Source organism: Pogona vitticeps, chromosome 2 (assembly GCF_051106095.1).
Source record: "Pogona vitticeps strain Pit_001003342236 chromosome 2, PviZW2.1, whole genome shotgun sequence".
In the NCBI taxonomy this organism is placed as follows: Eukaryota; Metazoa; Chordata; class Lepidosauria; order Squamata; family Agamidae; genus Pogona; species Pogona vitticeps.
The window spans coordinates 175,235,729-175,263,700 of NC_135784.1; the positions used below are offsets into that span (position 1 = coordinate 175,235,729).

The window sequence follows — 27,972 nt, forward strand, 5'->3', positions numbered from 1 at the left end:
AGGACACAAGAGATCTGGGTTAAAATCCCAGCTTGACCATGGAAATTCACGAGGGGGCAGATGGAAAACCACTCCTTCAGCACCTCACATACCTCAATATTTGCCATAGGTCACAATCAACTTGGCAATACATAGCAGAAATGATGTCTAATTTCTGATCTTGCAAAATAAAAAAAAATAAAGGTAACCAGCATTTTGGAAATATGGTCATGTTCTGGAATCCAGATTCTGAGTTTTGCTAACAGACAAAACTGACAGTATGGCCAGTTGCGTTAGGGCAACTGCCTAATGCAGTCTCACACTCAAAATGGGAACAATTCTGATAGTGAAAGGAACATCGGGAAGATTGCCTGGGCCTGGAATATACAAAATATGAGCCTAATGTTGCATCTGTCATACCAAAAAAAGTGTTATTTATGTTGATAATCTCACACTTGCTGCTCAGATTGACAATTTTCAGATGGTAGAACATCTCTTAACAGATGCACTAGAAAAACATGGCACATACTGTATTATGATAGAAACTATCTTAAACACAACCCTGCTAAGACCCAAATATGTGCTTTCATAAATGAAATAAGGAGTCAGCTAGAAACTTCAGGTTACCTGGAAGAACATTCAACTAGATTATCGTTTTGCTCCCCAATACCTAGATGTTACATTGACCTATAAGAAATATAGTCAAAGTACCAAGCAAAAGGTTTCTGCAAGGATCAATATTCCTCAAAAACTATTCGGAACCAGTTGGGGCAAACAATCACAGTAAGAGCTACAGCCTTGGCACTATGCTACTGTGTAAACAAATACATCAGCCTCACGTGATATAAATCAGCACATACTCGTACACAACAGGTAGATGTAAATGTTCAATGAAAACTGCAGAATCATTATTGGATGCCTGAAGCCAACTCCTATTGAAAAAAATCAGTTACCTAGCAGCAGACAGTGGACCCAGTGATAAATAGGTATCAGCTAGTAGTGAAAGACTCAAGATATCTACACCAAATGTACATCTTTCACCACCACTACCACTTCCCAGATTAAAATCAAGGAAAAGATTTTTCCCCAAAACGTTTGTGAATCTTGGGGGAACATAAGAGAATGTCAGGAGTACGATATAGAAAGAGATATCCACATCTTAAAATGGATGGAACCCCAGGTAAGTGTAAACCCCAGCTTCACTGAGAACTGGGTTACTAGGAAGACACTTAATAGGCTACAGACTGAAGTTAGCAGCACCAAGGTGAATCTAAGATGTCAGAATAGAGAAGAGCAGGCCACTTCGCACCTGTGGCAGTGCACTCTATGCCCTTCTTCATGTACTACTGTATAGCAGACATGATACCAGCTACCCCAAATTTTCTTAATGTTGGGCAAAAATTATGTGATATATTATGCTGTGATGCTTCTGACATAAAGATCTGTCAAACAGAATGCCCCCCTTCACCAGACTCTTCGTGGGATTAGTTAGACTTTGGGCAAACAACAGCTGCAACAGAGGGATCTAGTGTATGAGTAAAAGGTATAGTTGATAGTTAAATAAACGTGGAGGTTCAGGCACATGTGCATCTTAAACACTGTATGATTGAAAAGTCTGCAAAGAAGTTTAATTCCTAACTGAAGCATCATGGCATAATTTTCTTAGGGGAAGTAACTTGAAATCAAAACGTTTATTTATTTATTTATTGTCCAGCTGACTGTGGCCACTCTGAGCCGTTTACATCTGAATACAACCAAATACAATTTAACATAACAAAAATTAGAAATAATAAAAAACAAAACGAAAGGTGAATAACAAAATTTTGCAAGGTACTGGAAGGGCCAGCTAGGACTCATAGACTTCTTGGCCCGTGGCTTAGGGTGTTTTGTGTTCTTAGAACAACAGGAGCAGACAGACAAGCAGTGCATTGCACTTGGTGTCTTTGATCCACTTCCTAGAACAAGGAAAAAAAGAAAAATGTCAACGTTTATTTTTATTTTGTTCAGGATTGTCATGGTCATAACCTTGATTCATCAGAACTACTTTGTTCAAAGACGCCTTCAAAACCTATTTTGAAGAGGGAGCGGGTGACTTTTTTCAGTATACAGTACATTAAAATAGCCTTCTCTGCTTCTAAATTTGCATAAACACAGATTTACAACCGGGCGACTCCCGCCCCTCCCAAAATGGCGTCTCTATGACTGCCGCCTTAGCAATGAGGCCCCAACTTCCGCCAGTACCACCAAGGCGGCTGTTTTAAACAAACAGTCAGATTGCACCCTTAGTAAATATGGCGGCACCAGCCTCAAAGAACGCGCAACCTGCCGGTTAACGTTCCGCTTCCATCATGCGAAACTTTCTAAAGAGCGGACAACGCCTCACTGTTTTTTCCCCTTTTACGTTAGCCTATAAAGCAAGGCACCATCATTTTACGAGCCTTTTTTTCTCTCCCTAAAATTAACACGCCATAGGCATCCAGGACGGCATTCGTACAGAATTAACGTTTCAGCTTCCCGTGCCGCCGACGAACCGTTAGCCGCGCCGGAGGCCGAGTGCCACACTCGACATGGTGCTCCTTTGGCCTCTCCCCCGTGCCTTGCCACACCTATGATGGCGGGGCGGAAGCGAGAAGGCGGGACGGCCAGAGAGCCGGGAGTGGGGAAATAAGGTGTCTCCGCTTCTCGTTTCCGGGCTCGCAGTGGGGCGAAGGAGCCGGGGGTGGGCGATGGCGGCGGCGGAGCAGCAACAGCAGCAGGGGTTGCCGGGGCTGGAGGCCCAGAAGCGGCAGGTCGAGGGGGAGGAGCCCGGCCAGCTGGGACTGAAGCGGCCGCTGAGAGCGGGGGAAAAATGGCAAGTGTGGGGCAGCCGGGCAATGGCCGGTGGGGCGAGGGGGGGGGGGAGGAAATGGAGGGGATTAGGGGCAGGGAGGGGGGCCGCTCTCGGGGTCGCGGCAACTGGGACGGAGGCTGCCGGCTGTAAGTAAGGGGGAGGTCCTTTTTGTACCTCTGGGGCACAGTTATGGGGAGGGACCCCATAACTGTCTCCCTCCCAGAGACCCGTACAAACCCATCTTAATTCCGAATTAGACTCGAATTTATACTGCAAGAACAAATGGGAAAGGGATTCGCCTTTCCCCGTCTCTGCTCTGCCGCGATGGGGATCCGGGAGACAAACTGTCAAGGGAATAAGGAGGCGGCCCACGCTGAGCAGCCCCGGCACACTTTGGTTAATACAGTATTAATTATCCCGGGTCGCTCCTGCCATTCATTGCTTATAGGCAAACAAGCATTGCACCTCTCGTGTAAGAATTGTTAAGGCAGGTCTACTTCACAGAATATCGGAAACAAAAAAAGCAGACATGCACTTTTGAGGGATTCATTGGCCAGTGCTTTTATTCTGTTGCGCTCAGTGGGACTTAACTCCGAAGTAAGCCAAGAATGGGATTGGGTGGCTGCCATCCTGCACATATTTATCTACTGGGATCTAATGGTTGTTGTGGGTTTTTCGGGCTCTTTGGCCGTGTCCTGAAGGTTGTTCTTCCTAACGTTTCGCCGGGCTCTGTGGCCGGCATCTTCAGAGGACAGCACTCTGCGCTCTGGTTTGTATGAAGCTGGATATATTATACACTTTCAGTATTGGTAGATTTACAAATTGTTAGTACAGTACTTCCATTCCCTTCTGTGAACAGATTGCTCATTGTAGATATATGAACTATTTTCTGCATGACACACATTCAGATTGTGTACTAGTTACTTTTAAAATAAAGACTTTGCTACCTTGAAGATCTCACCAAAACCTGTGTACCAAATTTGGCATTGTCCCAATACAGTATCTCTCTAAAGTGAAACCTGGCTTGACAAAGAAAACAATTATTTCCTTAATGGAAGCTAGCCTTTCTTCTCTGGGGTGAGGTGGTTTTGATCACTCTTCTCTGTCTCCAGCCTAGCATTTTTATGTGGTCTTATTGCCTATCCCACAGAAATGTTGTAATTGCAGCTTTTGCTGGGTAAGTGTTGGAGAGAGTTTTTGACTCTTCTCCACCTATTATAAAGACATTGGAGCCCTGGTTCTCCTTTGAATGGAAACTTACATTTTTGAGAAAAGTGACTCATCCTGGATGTGCTATGCCTGTGTTACCACAGTAGTAGCTTTCAGTTCTTTGAGGGCAAGGCTGGGCGTCTGTCCCTCTGGGCTAGGCAATTTAGTTTCACTTTCTCAGCTGTCTTATCTCAGTGCCAAAACCACATGTTGCCAGCACTTCTGTTTTATCAATTTTGCCTGGGTGTCCTACCTGCTTTTTGTGTTGGCTTTTTTGCCTGAGGTATGAGTTTAGGTTTTACTCTTGTGATCAGGCTGAGACTTCCTGTTTTCTGAGGATACTCCATCTACCCAGTTGTTTAAACCCACCCACCCTTAGGTAGCGGAGCTTAAAGAAAGTGTTCTTTCCATGCATTGACTACTTGGATCTGCAGCAGAAGACCTTGCAGGTGTGCTTGGGTTCAGGTGGCAGAAAAGCAGCAGTGCAGGAAGGAACTACTGTCCTTGTATTCTTAGTCTTACAAGCTTTTGGTTAGGTATCCAGTGTGATCTTTTGCATGGTGGTTGGTCATTTTTAGGTTCAGGTCTTCATCTCAAATAAATACACATCAGATTGCAGCCTAAATGAAATAGGAGATAGCAGTTCTTGTTGTATGTTGAGTAGTTCTATAGAGGGGTTAATTAATAGCCAAATTATTCACTGTACTTCCCAGCTTCTTTTGTTCTTATGTTACCTTCACAGGGTTTTCAAGGTGTATGAGATGTTTAGAGAGTGGTTTACCATTGCCAGTCCCCAATAAATTTCCATGGCTAAGTGGAGATTTGAACCCAGGTCTCTTGATTTATAGTCCAAACTGTCCACTACACGTCACTGGTCCACAGGCTTCTGTCCACTTTTTTGTACATCTTCTCTTTTTCTTGCCATTCCATATAGGCTCAGCTCTGCTTCTCACCCTGTGTGATGAAGATCATTTCTGTTGCAGTTATGGCTTGAACAGATTCCTTTTTGGCTCCCAGTTTCATTCCTGTCCTCCCTTATCATGGGTCATTATGTTTTTTTCCTAAGTTGTTGGAAGGAGCCACACACAGAAGTCAGTAAATGAATGACAGTAGTTCCTTTGTCACAGCTTATCAGGACGCAGAACTGGTTTGACCTACCTTTCCTGACTTTTGCATCCCAAGGACTGATCTGGTGTTATGGTGGGATGTTCAGGAGAACGTTCCTTCCTGTGGTTTCTCTTGGTTGGGAACAAATTTGGGCTTTCTGTAGTCAAACATGGGACTGAATCTGCTAGCAGACAGCCCTGAAATCATGAACGAAACAAGAGGAAGCAACACAATATTAAATCTAGTGGGCTTTTTCATTCTGCAGAAACCTCAAGTAGGCTGAAGAATTGTGTCCGACCCAGAAGCATGCATAATTCTAAGGTTCTCTAGAGGTTCTGTTGGGGATTTATGCTGATATAAGTGTGATGGTGTAATGTTGTGGCATCAGTTTGCTGCTAATCATTGTGAGCAGGGAGTTGCTGCTCCTATTCCTGCTCACATGATGAGCCGCAGCACTGGCATGCAAACAGGAATGCAAGCAGCATCTTAGTAATCACAGAAAATTCACTACCACAGATGACTCAGTTGTATTTACACTGGTGTAAATTCCCAAAGCAATTCTGGCTTTTGCATATCAGTGTAAGTCATTTGTGGCATGCTAGTGACTGAGAAGGAAGAATGCAGCCACTCTCATGCAGTCTATGCCATTTGAAGTTCTTTGGTTTAGTTTACATAATGGTGTGTATTATTTATCACAAAGCTTATTAAAATGCCTGTAACATTTTGTCAGAGGCGGGAGGGACAGGCAGAGGCCTCTGTTGCTGCTGTCAGGTTGCTCTTTGCCCTTCCGTGTGCCTGATTTCAAGGTGATAGTAGCCTGCACAGACTGCTTGTTCCTGTTCACAGTCTTCTGAGGTGGTTCCTACAGCTCACAAGGGCCTAAGCTGATCAGGCTGTGGTGTCACGGTGTCATCTCTCAGAGCAAGCCACTAGGAATATAGAATGGAGGTGTCCTTTCTGTGGGTCACCTCCTTTGTGTCAGTTGATTCATATATGGCGTCTTCCACAATGTATTGGGTTCAAAGTGCTTCACAGGAACAAGTTATTTTTTTAATTTTTAAAAATATTTTTACCCCACCTTTCTCTTTAAAAGGACCCAATAAGTAAATACTGTATCAATTAGTACAACTGTAACAAAACTATAACATCGCAATGTTACAATTAATGTAAAACATTTCAAGAAATTGAAGATTATCATCCATCAGTAGGTCAATACTATCAAAAGGTGACTGACAATGTAAAATGTGTCAAACAGTTTATATTAAGAGCCCTCAGGAAAGATCACTTGCTCATGTTGAACTCACAATAGAAAAGACAAAAGGGATTAATGGAGGGCACTCAGCACCACTAGCACCTCTCAATATAAAGAGATCTGCTTCTTACTCGGATCCCCTATCCTGAGTGGAAGAAGGGTACCATCATCCCTACGTTGATTCTTCTCTTGCCAGCTTCTAGGCACTAGAGCACTAATGGTAGGAAGATGGAAAAAAGTTTTGCCTAGGCATGTGGCTTTGGCAAATAGCACAGTGCGTACTGGGTAAGAACCTTTCACAAATGTGTTCGCAGACATCCAAAATAGCAGGAAATGCTGTTGGAATACTTACACCACATGAGGCTGGTTATGTTACTGGAAACAGTGATTTCTCCCCCCCCCCTCAGAAATTAAACACTTCAGACTTTTATTTCAAGGCTTCTGTGTAATACCTTTCATTATCAGGAAGCCTTGGGAGCTGTGGGAAAGGAGGGGGAAGTCTTGCTAAAAATTGATGTCAGTTCTAAAGTCATCCCACCAGTGGTGATTTTTGGTGGTTATAGACTTCCTCCTATCCTGATGCTCTCATGTCTTCTCAGTGATGAAAAAGCTTACATGGGAGCCTCTGGTGATTTGAGAAAGATGTCAGAAATGTTAATTTCTAAGAAATTACTTGGTGATGATGTCACCACCTTTATGACCCAAATTATGCCAGCAGCCTTTCCACCAACATAAGAAAATTCTTTAAACCACAACTAGTGTTTTGGATCAAGACCTTGGTTTTCCTGAAATAAGAGGACCATTTGAGGTATAGGGTGGAGAGAAAAATCTACATTGTTCCTGTTTGGACGCTACATTACAGAGTAATGCAAGTCTTGGATTTGATCTTCTTGCTTTGTTGCCCAGGTATTTGTTGGAAAATCACTGGTACAAGCAGTGGAAAGCCTACGTAGAATCCGGAGACCAGAATTCCAGCACCTTCCCTGGACGGATCAACAATGCTGAGCTCTTTGAAGGTACTGCTTCCTTGGCTCTTTTTGTTACATTGAGGATTTCTCCCTTATTCCTTCAGTTAAGTCTCTGAGGTGGTTAGAGTATGAGAAGCAACTTGTTATCCCTTTGGTTTTTATTTTACCTTTTCTCCAAGAAGCTAAGCATACATTGGTCCCCATGCTAGCCTGTGAAGCTGGAAGGACTAGGAGTGAGCTTCATGCCTGTGCAGAGATTTGAAACTGCACCTCTTCTGTCCTAGACCGACACTAAGCACTCTGTACCACACTAGAACCAGGACCTTGATGCCACTGCTGTCTCATGCGGCCAGCTATGTGTCAGAGGTGGGGAAACAGGTTTTCTGTTCTGCTGCAGAGAATTCTACTGATAAAAGATAGTATGCAGGAATGCCCGCCTGCACCATGAAGTTCTGCTAGTGTGTAGGATGGAGTATCTCTTTTCCTTCCAGAAAGGAGTAAGGATGTGTGTGTGTGTGTGTGTGCGTGTGTGCGTGTGTGCATGCACCTATGAATGTTCTTGTAGCAACACAGCCACAGATATTCAGTGGCACCATTTGGCAGTGGAGAAAAAAATGAGGAGAGACGGTAGCAGTCACACAATGGCCAGTGGCTCCTCTGCAGATCCCCGGCTTCTTGGAGGTTGTGGGTCCTTTTTCATTTCAATCTCTTTTCCTTCTGCCAGATCTGGAGTCCTGCCGGTTGAAGGACCGGCTGGTGGAGCAGGAGGAATACATACTCGTGCCAGAGGAGGTGTGGAACAAGCTAGTGAGCTGGTATGGCATTGAGCATGACCAGCCAGCCATCGAGCGCAAGGTGAGGGGTCTGCTGCTTAGAGGCGTGGGATGTCCTTGGAACTGTGCTACTGAGAAAGGGAAAGGGATAAGGATCCTGCCACATTGTTTCACCCAGGCTGTTGCCGTGAAGCTTGTCTTGGGCAGTCATGGCAGCAGAGCATCAGAGGTGAAAGATGTGGAGGAAGAGTGACTGTTCTCTTGTCTTTTCTTCTTGTCCCCCAGTTTTGCCCATCAAACTTGGTGGTCGTATACCCTGTGTGTGTGTGTGTTAACATGTTACATAAATGCCAGTCTCCACCATTCATTCATACTCTACCACAGTCTTCCCAACTTGGGTTCCTCTGGATGCATTGGACTAGAACTATCATAATCCCTAGGCTACATGGTCAAGGAAGGGAGAGAAGAATGATCATGCCGCCTGGGTATGATGGGAGTTGTGGTCTGACATATCTAGAGGAAACCAGGTTAAGGTTTGGCACCGTGATGAAATGAAAGCCTTGGATAGCATCGCCAGTGGGGAAAGACGATGAGAGTTACAGTCAAACCTTATCTGGACTGCCAGGACTTTTCCGCCTCTGTTCTATACCAGTAGTGTCCCCACTGGTTTTTCCTGCCTCCTGTATACAGGAGCAGTTTCCATTTTCGGTTCTTACAGCCAACAAGCCCCATTGACTGTATGATCCATAGCAGCCCTTAGCACCTGAGAGTTGACGGCTGGGCTTCCTGCTGACAGGCATCTTGCAGGTTACTTTTGGAGCAGAAGTGTGCTCTCTCGCTCTGTGTTCCAGCCTTCATAATGAGTGGCCCTTGCTAGTGTGTCCCATAGGCTAGTTTATCATTAGGCTACATCTCAAGAACCAAGCCTGATGAGGTGAGGGGTAGGCTGCTGGTCCTTCTCCTTGAAATGGCAGTGATATTAGCTGGTTTGCTCTTTCTTATAAGTGAATGACTTAGCTATTGGCTTAGGCTACTGCAATGCTTTCCAAGGCCTTCAGATACATTATCTCAGAATACAACGGAAGGCCCAAAAGGCAGTGACTCTCACATCCAGATGGGGAAGAAGAGCAAGGGTCCCAAGAAAAATGTAACAGGCCTATTGAAATTGTGGTTAATTGGAGACTTTAACTCAGGATTTCCCATCTCATGGCTCCTACAGCCTTAAATGTTCTGGAGTGCAGCCCCTGACAGTAACAAGCATGCTGCTAATTTCTTGTCAGTGCTCCAGCTCCCTTTCCTTCTCACCTTAATTTCCTTTTCCTAAAGAACAGATATTAGGGCCCACAGTCTTGTGCACATTTAACAGAAGACAAGTGCCCTTTGGTCTCTGGCTGGGGTGATGCTTCTGATCAAACATGCTTCTTTCTCAGGTGGTGGACCTTCCTAGCATGCAGAAGGTGGAGGTTTACCTGGTGGAATTGTACCTCTGCCAGCACAGTGACATGGACAACCCTGTTGTGGCCCAGTTTAGCCGCATGGACACTATAGGTAAGAATCCAAAGAGGATTTGAGACTGAATTGGAAAGGGCCTTGAGGGAGAGGAGATTTCTCTGTACACATGCCCAAGCATCGCAGTTTTCCAAGGAGGCCTTCCTCTTTGTCCCACCCTTGGGATCAGTCTATTCTTGGAGACACAGGAAAGGGTCTTCTCTGCTTTGGCACCCCAGCTGTTGGCCTTTGGGGCCAACACGAGTCCCATTGTGATGGCAAGTTAAAATGTAACTGTTGAGCAACATTTCTAGGACCCCATGCCGTGGCTTGGTTGGGTTGTGGTTTTGTCTTCTGCTTTATTTTAATTCTCTTGAAGTTCTTCTGCAGTTATTTTAATAGCGCTTTTGTTGTTCCTAACCTGGGATAGAACTAATTTAATAGATAAAAGGCAAAGAATTCAAATGAAGCTCAGGATCCTTGTAGCAATGGGGCTTCTCTTACAAGAGGAATAATGCCTCCCTTGTCCACTCCTCTTCCGTAGACACAGTGTTGAAGGTAGCACGGCACCAGTTTTCCGTTCCACCGGAAGATGAGACAAGGCTCTGGGTGAAGAACGCTGACGGCTCCTGTGAGAGGCTGAGGAACTTGCAGATGACGGTGCTGGACGCCTGCCTCAGTTCAGGGCAGGTAACACAGCCATTGCTGGGAGGTGGTCTTGCCTTCAGAAGGTCCCAAGCTCCATCTCTGACCCCTCTCTTCAGTTTGGAACAGCAGGCCTGCTGCTCTGCAGGTTCTGTGGTTCAATTGCAGTTGGCGCTGGCCAGGCTGGCTCAGGGAGAGGCACGATGGGAAGTAGTCGTTCGTCCTGGTCATCCGGGTGGCCAAAGGTCCTCGTGCCAGCTTCGTCGGCATTCCTCCACCTTGTGCTTTCCAGAGGAGTTGGGTGGCAGCTTCCATCACACCCAGCCAGCCTTGGGTGGTCCTCCTTTTCTTGGCTGGGAATGATGGGAGTTGTAGAAAGTATTTGAGTAAGAAGGGTGGGAGACAAACGCCTGTTCCCCCCCCCCCCCCAGCCAGAATGGGGGTATTTTGAGCTAAATAGGCACGGAGCACATGATGATGATGATTCCTTTTGTATATTTCTTTGCTTTATTTCCATGCTCTCTTTTGGCCAAAGAGAGGGCCATCTGTAGCCACAGGCAACTGCCCAGTTGCTCTCTAGTTAACCCTACTCTGTTTTCTTTCAATTTTGTCCCCTTTGCCCTCCACTATTCCCGCACCCCCCCCACCCCATACTTCTGCTAGGTGGTAATCATGGAGACTAGGAGTAAAGATGGCACCTGGCCTAGCTCAAGGCCACATATCATGTGAGTATCTCACTCTGGCCCAGGCTCCTTTTGGCTTTGCTTTGGGCCCTTGCGGGGGATGTTTGCCTCCTGCTTGGTCTCTGCTTCAATCGAGAGCCAGGCCTTTCCTCCCATTTGGGACCCTCTGATTCACAGTCAACCTTTTCCTATCACTTTTAGGAAGAACTCCCTTGAAGATGAGGAACTCTACCAGGGCCAGCCAGGAGTCTGTGGCCTTACCAACCTGGGAAACACCTGCTTCATGAATTCTGCTTTGCAGGTATCAAACATGGCCTATATTAAGTGGGGCTGATCTGCGGATGCAGAATTTCTGCTGTTAAGAGATTTGAACGGGGTAGAACAAGAGCATTTTTCTTGAGGCAGGTTATGTGCTGCTGTTGCAGTTATATGTCTGGCCACAAGTGGGCAGTAGTGTATCAACTTGTAGTGCTTGCTACCTGCTAGAATGCTTTGGAACTTCTTAGTGGAAGCAGAATGGGCATTAAGATGTGGATGACAAATTGGATTTTGGTTTGGTGTGTGATAAACTGGGGACTGTGTTCTAAAAATGTTTCATTCCTGGTTTAAGTTACCGAAGATAAGGCACACCTCACCCCTGGTCTTGATGTACTTTTTTTCTTGGCCACTAGCTGCCAAAAGTAAGGGAAGGGAGAGTAAAATGAACCATCAGTCATAAATTAAGCTGATTCTGTCTGCTGCATTGGAAAGTATTGATCACCAGAGTGTCCCAGGAATATTAAAATGAACAAAATAATATGGTATGTGTGAATTGTTCTTTGCAATGGATGGGAGTTGCTCAGGAGCTTTTCCTAGAAAATGGTGCTCCATGGGTCAGAATCTGTGTGCTGCCACACTCATAAAAGCCCAGATTCACTAGAGATTAAAATGCTAGGTAATTCTCTTTTTTGTAAGCTTTTGATATAATAGACATGACACACGAGGGAAGATGGGTGACAAGGGAAGGAAATGGACAAACAACAACACCACTTCTTAAATAGCTACCTAGTCCTAAGAATGACTACTTTGAATAGAAAACATTTCGGGAAGGGAAAAAGAAATGGTTGCCGCTGGTGCTGTTCTCAGCAATAAAAGGAGTGGCTGTCCTTCTTCTACAATTAGGTGCCATCTCTTAAGAGATTATAGGCTGGAATTGGGTTTGCCCTTGAAAGAACGAATGCACGAGTTAAAGGGAGCTGAAATTCCAAGGCTACAATCCTGTGGACATATCCTTCAGAGCAAACCCTGTTGAATACAGCTTGGACTGTATTGGGCTGATCTGTAATACTGGCAACAGTTGAAGCATTAGAAGAGGTCAGAGCAAAATGAAATGACTTGAGTTTTATCTATGATTCTGATTTTGGCTTGGAGATGGAGTGGGATGACCTTGCATCCTTCAAGCCCTGTGAATGCAATCAGTCATGTGTGATCTGGTCACAGTGACACGTGCTTGGCTTACACCTCGTTTACTGGAATCCCTCTGTGTGGGGCTCCCCTTGGAAACTGTTCAGAAACATCTGCCAGATTGTTAGCTGGGGCAAACGTAGCCCTTGCTTCAAAGTTCCACTGCCTGCCAGTTTGTTCCCAGGCTCAATCCAGCTTGGTTTCAAGTTATGTGCCTCTCCCTTGATGAGCCTGCACAGGTCTTTAGGTTACAGGTGGCCGTGGGGTTTGCTCTCTTATCAGTCCTGCCGCTCTCCCAGGTGCCTTTGGTGAGGGGGGCAAGAGAGGGCCGTCTCTGTTGCTGCTCCCAAGCTGGCCCCCTCTTTGTAGTCTTTGCCTGCAAGGAGGCAGAGACTATTCTTTTCAGGCAGATTTCCCCCCAGTAACTGGCTGCCTGTGAGATTTTTTTTAAAAAGTGTGTCTGTTATCTCTTTTCTTTTTAAAATGTGTTTTTTAAAAGTTGTTTTAAACTTGTTTTTGTAGACTAGTTTTAATACGATGCAGGTTTAATTGCTTTTTAACAGCTTAATCATGTACTGTGTTTTAATATTGTAAGCTACCTTGGGTCTTCTTGGGGAGAAAGGCAGGTTATAAATAATAAAAATGAATGAAATAATGTGTTAGTGAAAAGAAGGTCTTCCATCTCAGGAGGGTGGGGTGAGGAGACTTTGGGGCTTTGACCCAGGTGCTATTGAGGGACTGTGTAATCTCGCCTTTCCTTTATGTTCAGGGACACCCATCAGACCATAGCCCACGTTGTGTGCTTTAACGTTCTGCACTGTGCATAAATAACAGATCTGTTTGTGTAGCGCTTGTTCCACTAAAATTAATTTTGGTTACATGAAGAGGTGGAACAGATCCTTCAGACTCTTGTCACCTTGTTGCAGAAAATTCTGGTCCATCCAGAGTCACCCCATCCCAGCTTTTGAGATTTCATTACATATTTACACATCTTTAAAAGGTACAGACCTGTGGGGGGGGGGGAGTTGAGTTCCGAGGATGCCATGTATGATTTGTGTGTGTGTATACACACTGAAGCACAATCCCATTGTGGTAAAGTGGACACTTCTAGCCATGTTAACGTAGCTTATCCAGGTGAAGGTAGCCATATGCCTTCTCTTTCAGTGTCTCAGCAACGTGCCCCCTCTGACGGAGTATTTCCTCAACAATCGCTATCTAGAGGAGTTGAACTTCAGCAACCCCCTGGGCATGAAGGGTGAAATTGCGGAGGCTTACGCTGACCTCATCAAGCAAATATGGTCCGGTCACCATCGTTCTATTGTGCCCCGTATATTCAAGGTGAATTTTGCTTTGCTTTGCTCCGCTGCCTCTCCTGTGGCCAGGGCTAAAGAATGCCGTGTTGTGTTCCATCTCCATGCAGACCAAAGTGGGCCACTTTGCTTCCCAGTTTCTTGGCTACCAGCAGCACGATTCCCAGGAGCTTCTGTCCTTCCTGCTTGATGGGTTACACGAGGACCTCAACCGTGTCAAGAAGAAAGAGTACATAGAGCTGAAGGATGCGGCAGGACGGCCGGATGAGGTGAGAAAACAGAAAATTAATAGAAAATAGAAGAGAGTGCAATCTATCTGTGTGGAAAAGCAGTTTTACATCAGGGGCGGAAGGGTATGTGTGCTCCCCGTGCTTGGCCCACAAGCGCCTAGTGCTATTTTATTTGGGGGGGGCAGCAGAGTGACTAATGGGGCAACCTTTGCTTCTCCTTTGTGTCTAGTCCAGTGTCTCAAACTTGGGTGTATTCCGGGTGCTTTTGGACCTTTAGATTTTTGACCAGTGATTGTGCAGTCTAAACCTAATGAGAGTTGATAACTGGAGTCTAAAACAGTTGGGGTACCAACTTAGGGAAGGATGCACTAGGCTGAGGTTGTAAGATGCTGAGGTGGTAGCTGGTGGATTTTGGAGCTGCTGCTTGGAATAGTCTATAGAGCAGGAATGGAGAATGGTCTTGGTGCCAGATGAGCAAAGTATTTTGGGCTGCAGCTCTCCAAATACTCCAGTTAGCATCACTACTGCTTATGCAAGGATAGGGTTTTATAGGTAGCTTTGCCCATGTCTGGTTCTGGTTCTCCTGATTTTTTAATTTTGGCCCACCCAGCATGGCTGATGTTAACCAGGTTGTGTGAGATTAACATGTCGAGGGGCGTCCATTCCTAGCCCTGTCATAGAGTGTAGGGTACAGCTAGAAGGAAAGGGAGGCGTCCACTGGATGATCAGTTTCTTAATGTTAATTGACAGGTAGGAAGAAAATGAGACAACGTAATGGTGCATCCAGGGATTCTCGCACCCTTTAGGGAACCACCAGTGTTTTATGTTCATCATATAATATTCATGGATTTCTGAAGCTTTCTGCCACAAGCAATACATGATAACTGACAGAGACCTTACGTCCCATCTTTCTGTGCTGCAGCAGCTGGCAGAGAGCAGGTTGAATCATCAGTTGCCCCTGGGCTTTTACAACATGAAAGACAAAGAAGGGAGGAAAGGGGAGAGGGCTGTTCATCTGGGGAGCTGAAGGATGTCTCTCCACTTTGAAGAAATGTTGCTTCAAACGTTTCAGCTGCTGATTTCAATGCCGAAAAGTTCCTTCTATTGGGCCAGGCCTGCTTGTGGGGGGTATACAGATGCTGGGAACCCTTTGGTCGCAGCATGTGGGAAATGGAGGAGGAAAATGAGAGAGAGAGGGAGAGACTCCCCTTCATTCCATCCTTCCCCCCCCCTCCAGGAAGTAGCAGAAGAAGCATGGCGCAACCACAAACACCGCAACAACTCCATCATTGTGGACATCTTCCATGGGCTCTTCAAGTCGACACTGGTGTGCCCCGAATGTGGCAAAGTTTCTGTAACCTTTGACCCCTTCTGCTACCTCAGCGCCCCCTTACCAATCAGCAAGGACCGGGTGATGGAAGTTTTCTTTGTATCCATGGACCCTGGCAGGAAACCTGAACAGGTAGAGGAAAGCCTTCCGGGAAAAGGAGCCTCGGGCGGATGAGGAAGGCATGGTGTTGTACCTCAAGCCCCAGGACCAAGCAGTGGCATTTGAGGGGAGCACATGGTGGGCCTCACAGTCTGGGAAGGGTGGGGGAAGGACGCCCATTTTGGAAACCTGGACAGCTGCTCTCAGGTGGCTGAGAAGGCAAGGCAGAGCAAGATAGAGAAAGACTCTATCAGGTAATTGTGGGGATTCTGCATTCTTTCTAGTTATGACGAGGCAGAGGATACAAACATGAATGTAAAAGTGATGGCTGGACAAGCCTAGTAGTTCTCTTTGGACTGCAGAAGTTGGGGGCAAGATAGTCGGCTGAGGCTTGTCTGATTGTTCCCAAGACAATTATTACTGTTTCCAGAGGATTTCATCTCAGAGAGGTTTCAGTTTAGCTTGGACATTTGGCTTTCTTTGAGGCAGGCTTCAGGCTGATTTGTACCTCCTTTTTTTGGTCCTCTTTACAGCACAGACTGATTGTCTCAAAAGCTGGGAAAGTGCTTGATCTCTGCCGGGCCTTGTCCAAGCACACAGAAGTGCCTCCAGAACGGGTAAGTTTGCCTGGAGCGGAAACTGGCCAACAGGCTGCATCCCATTCCATGAATTGTAGGAGCATCTTCTAAGTCCCTATAATGTTTTATTTCCTCCTTTCCCAGATGATGGTGGCTGATGTTTTTAGTCACCGCTTCTACAAGATCTACCAGATGGAAGAATCGCTCAGCTGCATCTTGGATCGAGATGACATCTTTATGTGAGTCTGGGTGCAGAGACCATAATGGGCATAGTGACAGAGGAGAAAGCTACCATACCTTGCCTGGGGTGGTCTGTATTTGTTAGGACTGCAGCTACCTGCTCTCCCCCCCCCCCCCCCCCAGTCTGTGAATGATGGAAACTGTAATCCAGCATACTTGGAGGGCACCTGGCTGGAAGAGGCTGTGATACCATAACAAGATCTCTAAGAAAAGATTTGAGGTCTGGTAAAGGGGTGGGGAACACATGGCCCTCCAAATTTTTGTGTACACCACGTTGCTCCTTGCCAGACAGTGATGAGGAACGACTGGAATTACAGCTCAAATATCCAGGATTTCAGGAAGGCGAAAATGACCTATGAAGATTTGGAAATTTGTTCAGCCTGTTCTAAAGTAACCCCTACAGTGATATTGAGAAATCAGCAGAAAGACTTAATGTCTGAGAACAGCATTTCTAAGCGAGGGATGTGACTGTTCCTTGCATTCCATGAAATAGTTAATTTGACCACCACCACCACCCCATCCGCACTCCAGTTGATTTGTGCTATGTTTTGCATCATCCCTGTCTACCACACCTGGGGATAGTGGGAGTTTTACTGCACCACCTGGTTAGAGAAAGCTGACTTAAATGAATCAGCTAAAATGTTGAACTTTAGCTGCACATGCAGGCATGTGTATTTGAGGTCTGGTGGTGCCTGCCATCTCATACATGTGTGTCCCACCTTTGGGTGTGGAAAATGACCCTACTTTGGAATCCCCTGCCTTTTGAAGTTCAGTTGAGTCAAACATTGTGGGGTAGAGGTGGTGGGGGTGGGTGGAGGGGGTTCAGCCAGGCTTTTAAATCAATACATACTGTTCCTTTCCGTGTGACTGTGATGCTGCCATTGTCTGTGCTTGCTGAGGATCATGTTTGCCTCTAAATTTTATTGTCTTTCTGGTGTCTGTCTTTTACACTACAGTACTGTCTCTGTAAGTCTGAACAGCATGTTTTTCTGTACTTCTCAGGAATCTGTTCGGATGAAAGAAAGCTCATGCATGTTTAAAAGACATTTAGGCCTAACGTGAAGAAGGCACTTGCTCCCTTCTTTCTTGAATAAAATGTCTCTCTTCTGTCTCCAGATATGAAGTGTCTGTGTCTACCCTGGAGGATCCTTCCACTGCAGATGCTGTGGTGCTGCCTGTGTACCTTCGGGAGCGCACCCAGGGTCGGGACTACAGTGACACTTACTATGGGGTGGTGCTCTTTGGTCACCCACTCCTGGTATCTGTGCCACGGGACCTGCTCTCCTGGGATGCCCTATACCAGCTCCTCTTGCATCGGCTCTCGTGAGTGACTCCTGTCCCCTGGAATTCTTAGCCCCCCCACCTGGAGCACGCTGTGCCAAGCTTATCTTGGGTGCTTCTCACTAGCACCGCAGCTTTGGGATCACCAAAGCAGGCAGCTAACGGTGAAGTGCAGGATGCCAGAGGCATGCCCTGACAGTCCCCAAACAAAGGCGGTTCCTGTTACCAGTCCCCAGATCATTTGGCGCAGAGTTAGGAAAACGCTGAACCCTAGCCCTTACGCAGAAGTACTTCACCCAAAGCTCTTAAAGCCCTGCAGGGACCAAATTGTGGACCAAATCCTTCTGAATTTGATGCGGGCATCAGTGGGTTTTAAGATCTCCCAATGAATCCTGCCTCCTCTGTCACGTCCCGTTCTGTGCAGTGCTGCCAGAAGGGAGTGCACACTCTCACAGCCCCAAAGCTAAGGGTGTGGCACCCCACCCCCATCTCTTTTACAGCCGTTATGTGACACGGCCAGACTCTGAGGAGGAAGAGGAAGAGCAGGATCAGAGTGAAGAGGAGGAAGATCTCTACAGCAAGAAGCACAATGGCCTGAGTGAAGGTAGGCGTGGTTGACAAGAGGGCAAAAGTCTTGTGGGGCGGGAGGGGCTCTGTGGAGAATTTGTCTTCTGATTCTTTCTACTCTCTTTCCTCCTCCATGTATAGGGGAGGAAGAGGAGGAGGAAGAAGAAGAAGAGGAGGAGGAAACTACGGCAGAAGGCTCGACTAGCCAGGAGCCCAGCTCAGAGATTGAAGAAAACCCCTCGGATGCATCAGTGGGAGAGGAAGGTGCCGCCGGGGTGGAGGTCAAGCGCGGCCCCAACCCAGCCTCCCATCAGCCAGCCCAGTCTCCCCACACCACCCCTTCTGGTAGCCCCAGCTCTCCGACAGCCAACCAAGCCAAACGCAAATGCCGCCTGCCACAGAAACGGCGGAAGCTGCTCTTCACCCTCCAGCCCGTCAATTCTAACGGGACCAGCGACCGAATGGCAGGCCAGGATGAGGGCAACGCCGTCTCCTTCAACTGTGAGTCACTGGCCTTAAGAGGGTTGTCTTCGATGTCACAAAAGTCTTTTTTTTAAATTTTATTTTAATAATAAAAAATACAAAATACACCTACTACTACAGAAAAGAAAAACTATAAAATACAAAACAAAACAGTGCACCCATCACCCTCAGGACCAGCATTACACTTCACTCCATCCATTTTCCTTCCAAAATTTCATTGTTTCTTCATTCGGTGTACACCCCCTCCCTCTCCGAAATAGATGCTCTAAAAATACATTCCATATTTTCTTAAAGTCATTATTTTTTGTTTGGCCCCTACTTATTTTCATATCACATGTCAGTTTATCATTGATAATAACAGCTTTATTAAATATGAGTAAAGACCAACTGGTGAATGAAAATAAGAATTTAATAGTAATAATGATTACGGCAGCAAGGATAATTATGGCAAGGAATTGGAGAAATGAAAATCAATTTAACCTCGAGGAATGGTATAGATGTCACAAAAGTCTGTCGCAGGAGTCCCTCCTGTCTCTAGGCAAGGGTTAGGGAATCTAGTTCGCTAGCCCTAACCCTAGATGTGCACATCTAGTTCAGTTTTTTTTTTTTTAAATTTGGGGTGCCCAAACCATGTCTCCTGGAGCAGAAATGGGAGTTTTGTCAAAAGAAAAGAAAAACAACTATTGGCGGGCACTGTGGTGGTCCTGGTGTGGGGGCACATGTTGCCCCCTTGGGCAAGCAGAATTCTCTCAGACACTGCAGTTACTCCTCTAACGTATGCCAAGGCTATATACACAGTATGAAAGAACTATAGGCCAAATCAGGATTGTATAAGTCGCATAGCGAACCTTATAAGGTGGTGCGTGAAGAATTGTTTCCAGTCTGTGGCCCCCTTCAAATGTGCCAGGGCCCCCTAGGGCGGGGGGGGCACAGGATATGGTCCCTGTTGAGAATGGCTGCTGTAGGGGCTGCTATAGCCTGAGCCCTCCGAATGGATTTTTCCATCCTTTCCCATGAATTTTCCAGTTTTTTTTAAAAAAACACATGTTTGTCCGCTCAGGAACTTTTCTACTCAAACATATTCCCTAGGCAATAAAGCCAGTCTTATCTTTCAGCGTTATGGCCAACGGGTGCAGAGAGACTGGGAGAGAGGACATTTTTGGAATGCCTTTTTAAAAAAAGCAAGCGCAGTATGCCTTACAATTGCTACATTGAGTACTACTTGTGTTTGTTTCTGCTGTATCACATGGACTTACGGTGGCTCCTCGGTTATATCCTTAGCATCTCCTGTGCTTCTTGCTACGTGCCTGTCGCAGAGGTGGGCCTAACAAGAGCATTGGGTTGGTGGGCATGAAGCCGCAGACAAGATACGAGCATTGCTCCTTGTTTGATCTGTGACCAGAGGAAATTGCTAATAAGGAGACTAGGTGGACAGACAATGTTGCTGTTATTTTTTTTTTCTGGGGTTTAATTCCTGTCTGTGCCTAGAGAACTTTTTGTCTCCCCACAGTCACATTGACTGTGTGAGCGCTCCTTCCTTTTTGCAGTTTTGTGACTCCTCTGTTCTGGAGACACCTGTCTGTTTGGTGTCTTTGCTTGTGAAGCACTGTGGTGGGGATTCGTCAGTAAATGTCTGGGATATATGAAGGGTCCCCCTTTTTAAAGAGCCATCAGATTGTATTTGTTCAGAGCCCTTCCAGCCCTGGAATGTTTTGCAAATGACCCACAAAAGCAGCTGCTTTTGTGGGTCATTTGCAGTTGAAAGCAGGGTCTCTTGTGTCGTGGAGAAAGACGAATGCTACCTGGACCCTAAAGATACCTTTGTGCGGTAGGAGGGGAAGGGTCAGGCGGGGGCTGTCTTTCCTCCCTCCCTCCCTGACAATAGTGCTTGTCCATTCTGATGGACTACTTCGCACTCGGCGCCCTGACGGCTCAACGTTTCTGCATCGCTAACTTCAGCGTTCTCTTCTTTTGCTCAGCTCAACCCTATATTGCTATGGACTGGGACTCTGAAATGAAGAAGCGCTACTACAACGAGGGAGAAGCCGAGGTGTGTTTGCAAGGCTTTTCTGTCTCCTGATTAGTCCTCTCTCTCCTCTCTCTTTCCCCGAGAAAAACCTCTCAAGCGGTGTGTGCCTCTTCCTTAGGGCTACATCAAGCATGACTGCATGGGCTACATGCTCAAGAAGAACCCTGTCCGGCTCCAGGAGTGCATCGAACTGTTCACGACAGTGGAGACCCTGGAGGACGAAAACCCTTGGTGAGAGCTCGGACGTGACTGCTTCCACAGGGGCTGCAGTCAGAGTGAAGGGAAGCTGCTATACGAACCTCTGCTCTGAGAAAGGCAGTCTTTTGGCAGGCGACCGTCGTAAAGCAGGTTGATGCAAGCCTGCCGACGCCTGTCTTTGTTCATTGCCCAAACAGCCACTTTTATGTCTCATCTGGAAGGACCAATTCTTCTGATTTGTGAGCAGAACTCTTATTTGTAGTCTGATGGAGCAAAACTTGGCTTTCAATTTGAAAGTAGGAAAATGCAAAGGTGGTGGGCAGAAGCTATAGGTGGACTTGGGGGGGGCATGCTGGTGGATAATAAAGACACCAGCCCACCAATGCAGACTTTTCAGGGATCCTTGGGATCTTCTGTTCTTTTTGACTTCGTGTTTGGTGCAGTGGATAGATGGATGGACTAGGACTGAGGAGGGCTGGGTTCAAATCCCTGTTCAACCATAGAAACTGACTGGATTGTGGCACCGATAAATCTATGCCTCAAATATCTTGCATACCTTGAAAAGGTCATTTGTCAAATCAAATGTGATTTGACAGCATGGAACATACTGTGGTTTATTTTGAACTGCAGAGTGGCATTTTTATGATTCTTAGTAGCACTAGTATAGGATACCCTTTTCTAGAAAAGGTGCAAGGTGTTTCGAAAGAGTAAATACATCTGAATGTTAAAAGCAATAAAGGAAAAATTATAAAAAAATGCATGTCATATAAAACTGCCCCTCCTCTCAAGGGTAGCATATCATAAGGGCAATCTGTTGGCATAATGCTGGTATTTGAAATACAGTGGTGCCTCGCGCAACGGGTGCCTCACACAACGATGAATTCACACAACAATGGCTTTTTCTGATAAATTTGCCGCCTCACACAACGATGTTTCCTATGGGGGATTTTCACACAACAATGTCTCTTTTCCCTCATTTAAAAGTTCCTTAAACTGTTTGAAACCTGTTTTAAATGCTTGCAATCGTTAGCCCATCTCCTGAAACCTATGCAAACTTAATTTGGTGTTGTTCTGAGTCGTTAATTTTTGGTGATTTTTTCTTTTTCCCTCATTGAACTCTATTGAACTGTCCATCCAATACATTTCAATGAGAGAGAAAACAAAAAATCACCAAAAATTAATGAAGACTCAGAACAACACCAAATTAAGTTTGCATAGGGTTCAGGAGGTGGGCTAACAATAGCAAGCATTTAAAACACTTTTCAAACAGTTTAAGGCACTTTTACAGGAGCGAAAAGGCACATCGGAGAGAGCTTCAAAAGCAGGGAAACGGAGATCAAAGAGCCCTTTCCGATGTGCCTTTTCGCTCCTGTAAGAGTGCCTTATACTGTTTGAAAAGTGTTTTAAATGCTTGCTATTGTTAGCCCACCTCCTGAACCCTATGCAAACTTAATTTGGTGTTGTTCTGAGTCTTCGTTAATTTTTGGTGATTTTTTGTTTTCTCCATTGAAAGCCATTGAATGGTCTGTCTAATGGCTTTCATTGGAGAAAACAAAAAATCACCAAAAATTAACGACGACTCAGAACAACACCAAATTAAGTTTGCATACGTTTCACAAGCTGGACTATCGATGCCAAGCATTTAAAACAGGTTTCAAACAGTTTAAGGCACTTTTAAATGAGGGAAAAGAGACATCGGAATGCCATTCAAATGCATTGAGTCGGCTTCAATACATTTGAATGGAGCAAACATTGTTTCACTCAACGATGTTTCCTATGGGGATTTTCGCTCAAGGACGGCAATCCGTTCCAATTGGAACGGATTAACCGGTTTTCAATGCATTCCTATGGGAAATGGTGTTTCACAGAACGATGTTTCACATAACGTTGATTTTTTTGGAACCAATTAACATCGTTGTGTGAGGCACCACTGTACTGGTTGTTTCTATCCTGTTAAACATCTGGTAGAAGATTAATGTCTTAACCTGGTACAGAAAGGACAATCACCTCAGGGCCATGTGTTCTCACCCCAATTCAGTTCATCCTGATTTCTTTTCTTCTCCTATGTTGTAGTCCCTTCCCTCTACGACCTGGCTCAGAATTCCTCCTTAAGATCAAACATTGGTTAACTGCTAGTCCTGATGGAGGATGCTCACAGCTGTTTCCTCTTTTCCAGGTACTGCCCAACCTGCAAGAAACACCAGTTGGCCACCAAGAAACTGGACTTATGGTCCTTGCCAGAGATCCTGATTATTCACCTCAAGCGGTTCTCCTATACCAAATTCTCCCGGGAGAAACTTGACACCCTTGTGGAGTTCCCTATCCGGTAAGCCAAGAGACCAGATGGGTAGACATTGGTAGTCAGGCAGCAAAGTGGCACGTGACAGCTGAGGAAGGGAGGCTTGAGCCACTGGGATGTTTGGAGGATATGTTCTGTGGACCAATAGATTTGTTCATTACACTTTCAGAATTATAAAGATAGGTCCAAACATTACCCAGTGTCTGCATCCTTTGCTCGGGTGTATATTGGAAACACAGCCTCTCCTGCAACTGTCATGAAATGCTGCTGATATATCTGAGTTGGTATACTTTGAACTTAGTCTCTTGTCCTGCTTAACTCTCCAGGGACTCTCTCTGCCCAGAGTATCTAACTGATTTTCTTTTCCTCGTAACCTCATCATGGATTTACCTGGCATCACGTTGTCCAGGCTGGGCCAAGCCCCTGCATTGATTACTGCGAAGAGAGAGGACTTTGTTGGCTGTAGAGTTAAACACTAAAGTGGAGTACTCTAAAAGGAGATTTATGAGTACACAAAGTGCATTGTCCTGTTGTAGGATATTGAAGAGCCTGAGCAGAAATCCAGAACTAACTGGTCTACATTGCAAGATGGCTAGAAGGTTTAGAGAGAGAGAACATGTGAGAAACACTTGGGGAAAGTGTAACATTAAAGCCCAAATGTTAGTTGTAACCCTGAGATACATATTGAGATGGGTACAATCTCGGCTACAAAGATCTGGAAAACATTACTGGGATAGGATTATTCTTAGCCACTAAAAATACAGTTAGGAAGAGTGATGATATTGTAATCTCTATTCCACAGGGGCCTTGATTTTTCTGATTTTATCATCAAGCCACGAAAAGACACTGATCCTGCAGTGTACAAATATGACCTCATTGCTGTGTCCAACCACTATGGTGGCCTTCGCGATGGGCACTGTACGTATTATTTTGATATTGAAGCGAATGAGTATTTGGTGGGCAGAACAGTTAGATGCTAAGTCAGAGCAGCTCTGTGTTCTGAGGGGCCCCAGCAGATGAGACATGTGGGGCTGTTTTGTAGATCTTCATTACAAAATCTTGCTATCTAGACAAGCCATTCTCAACCTTGTTTTGACCATGCGCATAAACATAATATGAAAGAAATATAAGCTGAATCAGGGTTGTGTAAGCTGCATAACAAGCTTTATAAGATGGTGTGAAGACCTGTTTCCAGTCTGTGGCCCCCTTCAAATGTGCCAGGCGGTCGTTTGCCTCCCCTTGAGAATGGCTGATGTAGGTTATACAGATTTTAGGTAACTACCCTCGGAAAGTGAAAAAACAACCACCAATATTTAAACTTGTTTTGCTGTTTGCTTAACTCAGTTTATGGGGCCCTTCCGTTAAGATAAACAGACAGACAACCTCCCAGGGATGGTTCACATCAAGTGACAGAACTATGAAACCGTAGAAACCAGGAGAATCACTCATCAACAATAGAAAAACACATAGGATGACAGGCTGGTAAACCTTGAACAGGTTTTTCCCTCTTGTAAAAATACTGAATTTTGTTCTGGGGTTTCCTTCCTAAGATGCTCGACAGAGTGTCTTCTGTTGGAAGGGCATCTTTTCTTGGGTCACTGCCCATTTAATTTCTGTGTTGGGTGGGGATAGGGGGACTTTAAAGAAGACAGTAAAGTCAAGGCAGGCCCATGATAGGGGATAGATAGAGACTTCTAGGCTTCCCTGTTATCCAGCCTTGTAGGGCCTCAAAGAACAATTGATTGCCAAAACTTTGAATTGTCTGAGGAATGGATCAAAAGCCAATTCTATAGCTTATGCATTCGTGAGAGATGTTTCCTGGCTCTCCTTAGTCCCAACTTGGCAGCCTTGTTTGGGACAAACATTTTCCATAAAGTCTTCAATGGACAGGCCATATATAGGCCCAAATCCTGTTGTTTAACATTATAAGTCACACTACAGAAGGCCCATTGAAATCAATGGAACTTGTGGAAAGGTTGACTCACCAAATTCCCATTGATTCAAGGGGCCTACTGTAACATAATTTACTACACTTACCAAGAGGATTTTAGCCATTGTGTGAAATGTCTGGCTTAGCAGATGATCCGTCTTTGAGGGGAAGGCACATAAGCTGCCTCTCCCACCACACCAAGCCGTATTTTTTTTTTTGGTTCCCAGAGTGTACACTAGTTGGACATGGCATCCCAAAAAATCTGACATAAGCATAGAGCCCTGCAGTTGTGCCTGTGCTGCAAGTGACCTTTTTTTCTGGCCAATACTAGAAGAATATGAAGCTGTCCTCTCATGTTCTAACTTGCCTTTGATGCCTTCTAGACACTACTTTTGCCCGGAACAAGGACAGTGGAAACTGGTTTTATTTTGATGACAGCAGCGTCTCTGCAGTTTCAGAGGCTCAGATAGAGGTAAGAGGAAAGCCATGTCCCTCTTCATGCTTTCTGGCCAACAAAAACTCTGTGATATGAATTTGCTGAGGCCTTAAGTGTTCTGGAGGACGAAGTGCTAATTATCCCATACTGAAGTTCCTCAAGGGTGGTTATATTCATTTTAAAAAGCCATTTCTTGTATTTGCTCCCCACCCTTTCCCATGTGGGCAGGGACTATACTCCTTCCTTCTCTGGCAGGAGCTCTCATGACCCTACTGGAGCCCCAAAATATTGTCACCTTTGTAAACGTTCTGGATCTGACCACAGCTGCACCCATGAACTTCATGGCTGAGCAATTTGAATACAAACCCTCCTAGTAGGTCTTTTTATATTCTGCACAACACTGCTTTTTCACATTCTTAGTTGTTTTGAATGTCAGTAAGTTGCCTGGTGAGGCCATCTAGAACTGGCAAGAGGTAGGATGATCCTTGGAGGATCCAGAGCACCATTCTACCGCTGTTTAGGGTTGGATAGCCTCAACCTGCCACTTTGCCCGTTCCTCTCAAAAGTAACTTACCAACCTGTGTGTTGACAGGTCTAGTGACACAATGGCTGAAGCCCCACTGCACTTTGCATAGGGTAAAATTACACCTGCAGAAATTCACAAGGAGTTACACCCACATAGTTCTCGTATTTGATTGTCCAACTAGATAAGACTTCTAAATTTCACAGTGGCGTATGCAACTTCCAGGGTGTAGCCAAGCAAGAGGATTTCAGCCCATGTGTGTTAACTTTGTTTTCATTCCTGGACCCTTAGTGTCCCAAATCACCCTTCCACACATATTTGACAGCTAGTGAACTTGTGTAATCAAGATAAGCCTCAAAGCTTGTTTTTACCTCTGTGGCAGCTTGTGATTTTCAAACAGATCCAGGCTCCCCTACTGTCAGAGGTGGGACTCAAGGCTCATGAGGCTCATCCTCCACTCCTTCCAGTTTAGGTCTGTCATCTCTCACTTTCTTTTCTTCCTTTCTCCCCTGCCTCAGTCGAAAGCTGCTTATGTCCTGTTCTACCAGCGCCAGGACAAAATCCGCCACCCGGTCCCTTCCGCTGCACCCACAAGCACAGCAACGAGCCACGACCAGAAGGACTACACAGCCTGCTACGATTCCCATCCCAGAGAGCAAAGCAGCCGGGACTTCATGGATGTGGACTGAACGTTGCCTTGCACGCCTTCCTCCGTTCACAGCAGGAGAGGGCAGGGAAAGAAAGCCATGCATTTTTCTGTATCCCTCAGACTGAAGCTGGCAGCTGGACTCTATCCAGCGGCAGTGCTCTTTTTTACTCAGGCCTTGGAAGAGAGTGAGAGAAGTGTTGTAAGACTGGAGAGGCCTGACTACCCCACCCCACGCCACCCTTCTCTGCTCTTTTCTTGCCCAAAGCACAGGTCCTTTTGCTTTGCACGGTTTCCCTGCTCTGAGGTAGGAAGGCTTGCTTCTCTTCCCCTTTCAAAGGCCAGTGTCTTGCACCAGCGTTTTATAAGATACAAGGGGAGGGTTTCCTTTCTGCCCCCCCCAATCACCTTTTTATCTTTCACAAGTGGGGAGCTTTTCTCAGGGTCAGACTTCTCCCCTCTGGGGAAGGGCAGTGTTAAGCATGTCATTCCTGTGAGCCCCACCGTATGCTGCCTCCCTGCAGCTCTCCTTCCTCCCTTTCCACTCCAGCCTCTGAAGAACCGCCCTTCCCTCTTGGGTCAGCCATAACACTGTGCTTTGGAGGATTTTTAAAGACATTCTTCAGGACACTTTCTCCTCACCCAAGGATTGATCACTGCAGAGGGCTGCTTAAAGGGGCCCTTGCTTTCTTTCCTGCTCACTTACCTCCCAAGTGCCTCCTTTTTATTCCTGTCCCCAACCAGAGCAATAATTCCACTGTCGTCCCATTACAGTCATCATCTTGCGTACAGCCAGCAGCTCCTTGAGTTCCCAATAGACGGGCGTTTCCAGGGCTTCTTGTGTCTGAAGTTTCTTGTCCAGTTGTGGTGGTGGCGGCAGCAGCTCCAAGCCACTGGGCTAGCAGATGACGCTTCCAAGGGTGGATTCTAAGCCTGTTTAGGATTCCGGCAGATCTGCTTTGGCCTGTGCTGCCCTAGAGACACCCTGTCTAAGGAGCTGAGGAGCTTCCTTTGCTGTCTGCCACTATCAGTGGTGGAGGTTCCCCCACCCCAATTTCCTGAGGCATTCTGGGGACCTGTCCAGGAATGTATTGGCAGTTCTTCCCCTCTGGTGAGCATCACCACTGCTGCTTCCAGGCTCAGGGATTGCGCTAGTTTGTAAATAGGTTTTGTGCGTGCAATGGTGGGTGGGGGAGAAGAGGGGGCCCACCAACGGAGGCAGTATTGGCCAAGCACAGGACATTTGCTGCCTGCAGAAGCACATAATGTATTTTCTTACTTAAAAGAGTTTGCGAAGGACATTCCTTCACTTGACTAGTGGGGCTTAATTTTCTTTTTGAAGTTTTTTGTTCGTTTGCAGAAGAAAATATTTTTGGCATGTGGCAACACTTGTACATAAAAGTAACTTCTTTTAAA

At 45.8% G+C, this 27,972-nt stretch overlaps 1 protein-coding gene across 1 annotated transcript; it reads left to right on the forward strand.

The window, feature by feature from the left end:
- The first annotated feature begins 2,564 nt into the window (after nucleotides 1-2,564).
- Nucleotides 2,565-27,972, forward strand: USP11 (ubiquitin specific peptidase 11). Its single transcript, XM_072991315.2, has 21 exons — nucleotides 2,565-2,830; nucleotides 7,284-7,393; nucleotides 8,070-8,200; nucleotides 9,549-9,666; nucleotides 10,151-10,296; nucleotides 10,915-10,976; nucleotides 11,136-11,235; nucleotides 13,542-13,715; nucleotides 13,798-13,956; nucleotides 15,155-15,379; nucleotides 15,880-15,963; nucleotides 16,069-16,163; nucleotides 17,281-17,487; nucleotides 17,946-18,049; nucleotides 18,154-18,513; nucleotides 20,475-20,545; nucleotides 20,643-20,755; nucleotides 22,899-23,048; nucleotides 23,824-23,939; nucleotides 25,335-25,423; nucleotides 26,429-27,972. The coding sequence occupies exons 1-21, from the start codon at nucleotides 2,706-2,708 to the stop codon at nucleotides 26,597-26,599; spliced, it is 2,910 nt and encodes a 969-aa protein (XP_072847416.2). The 5' UTR covers nucleotides 2,565-2,705; the 3' UTR covers nucleotides 26,600-27,972.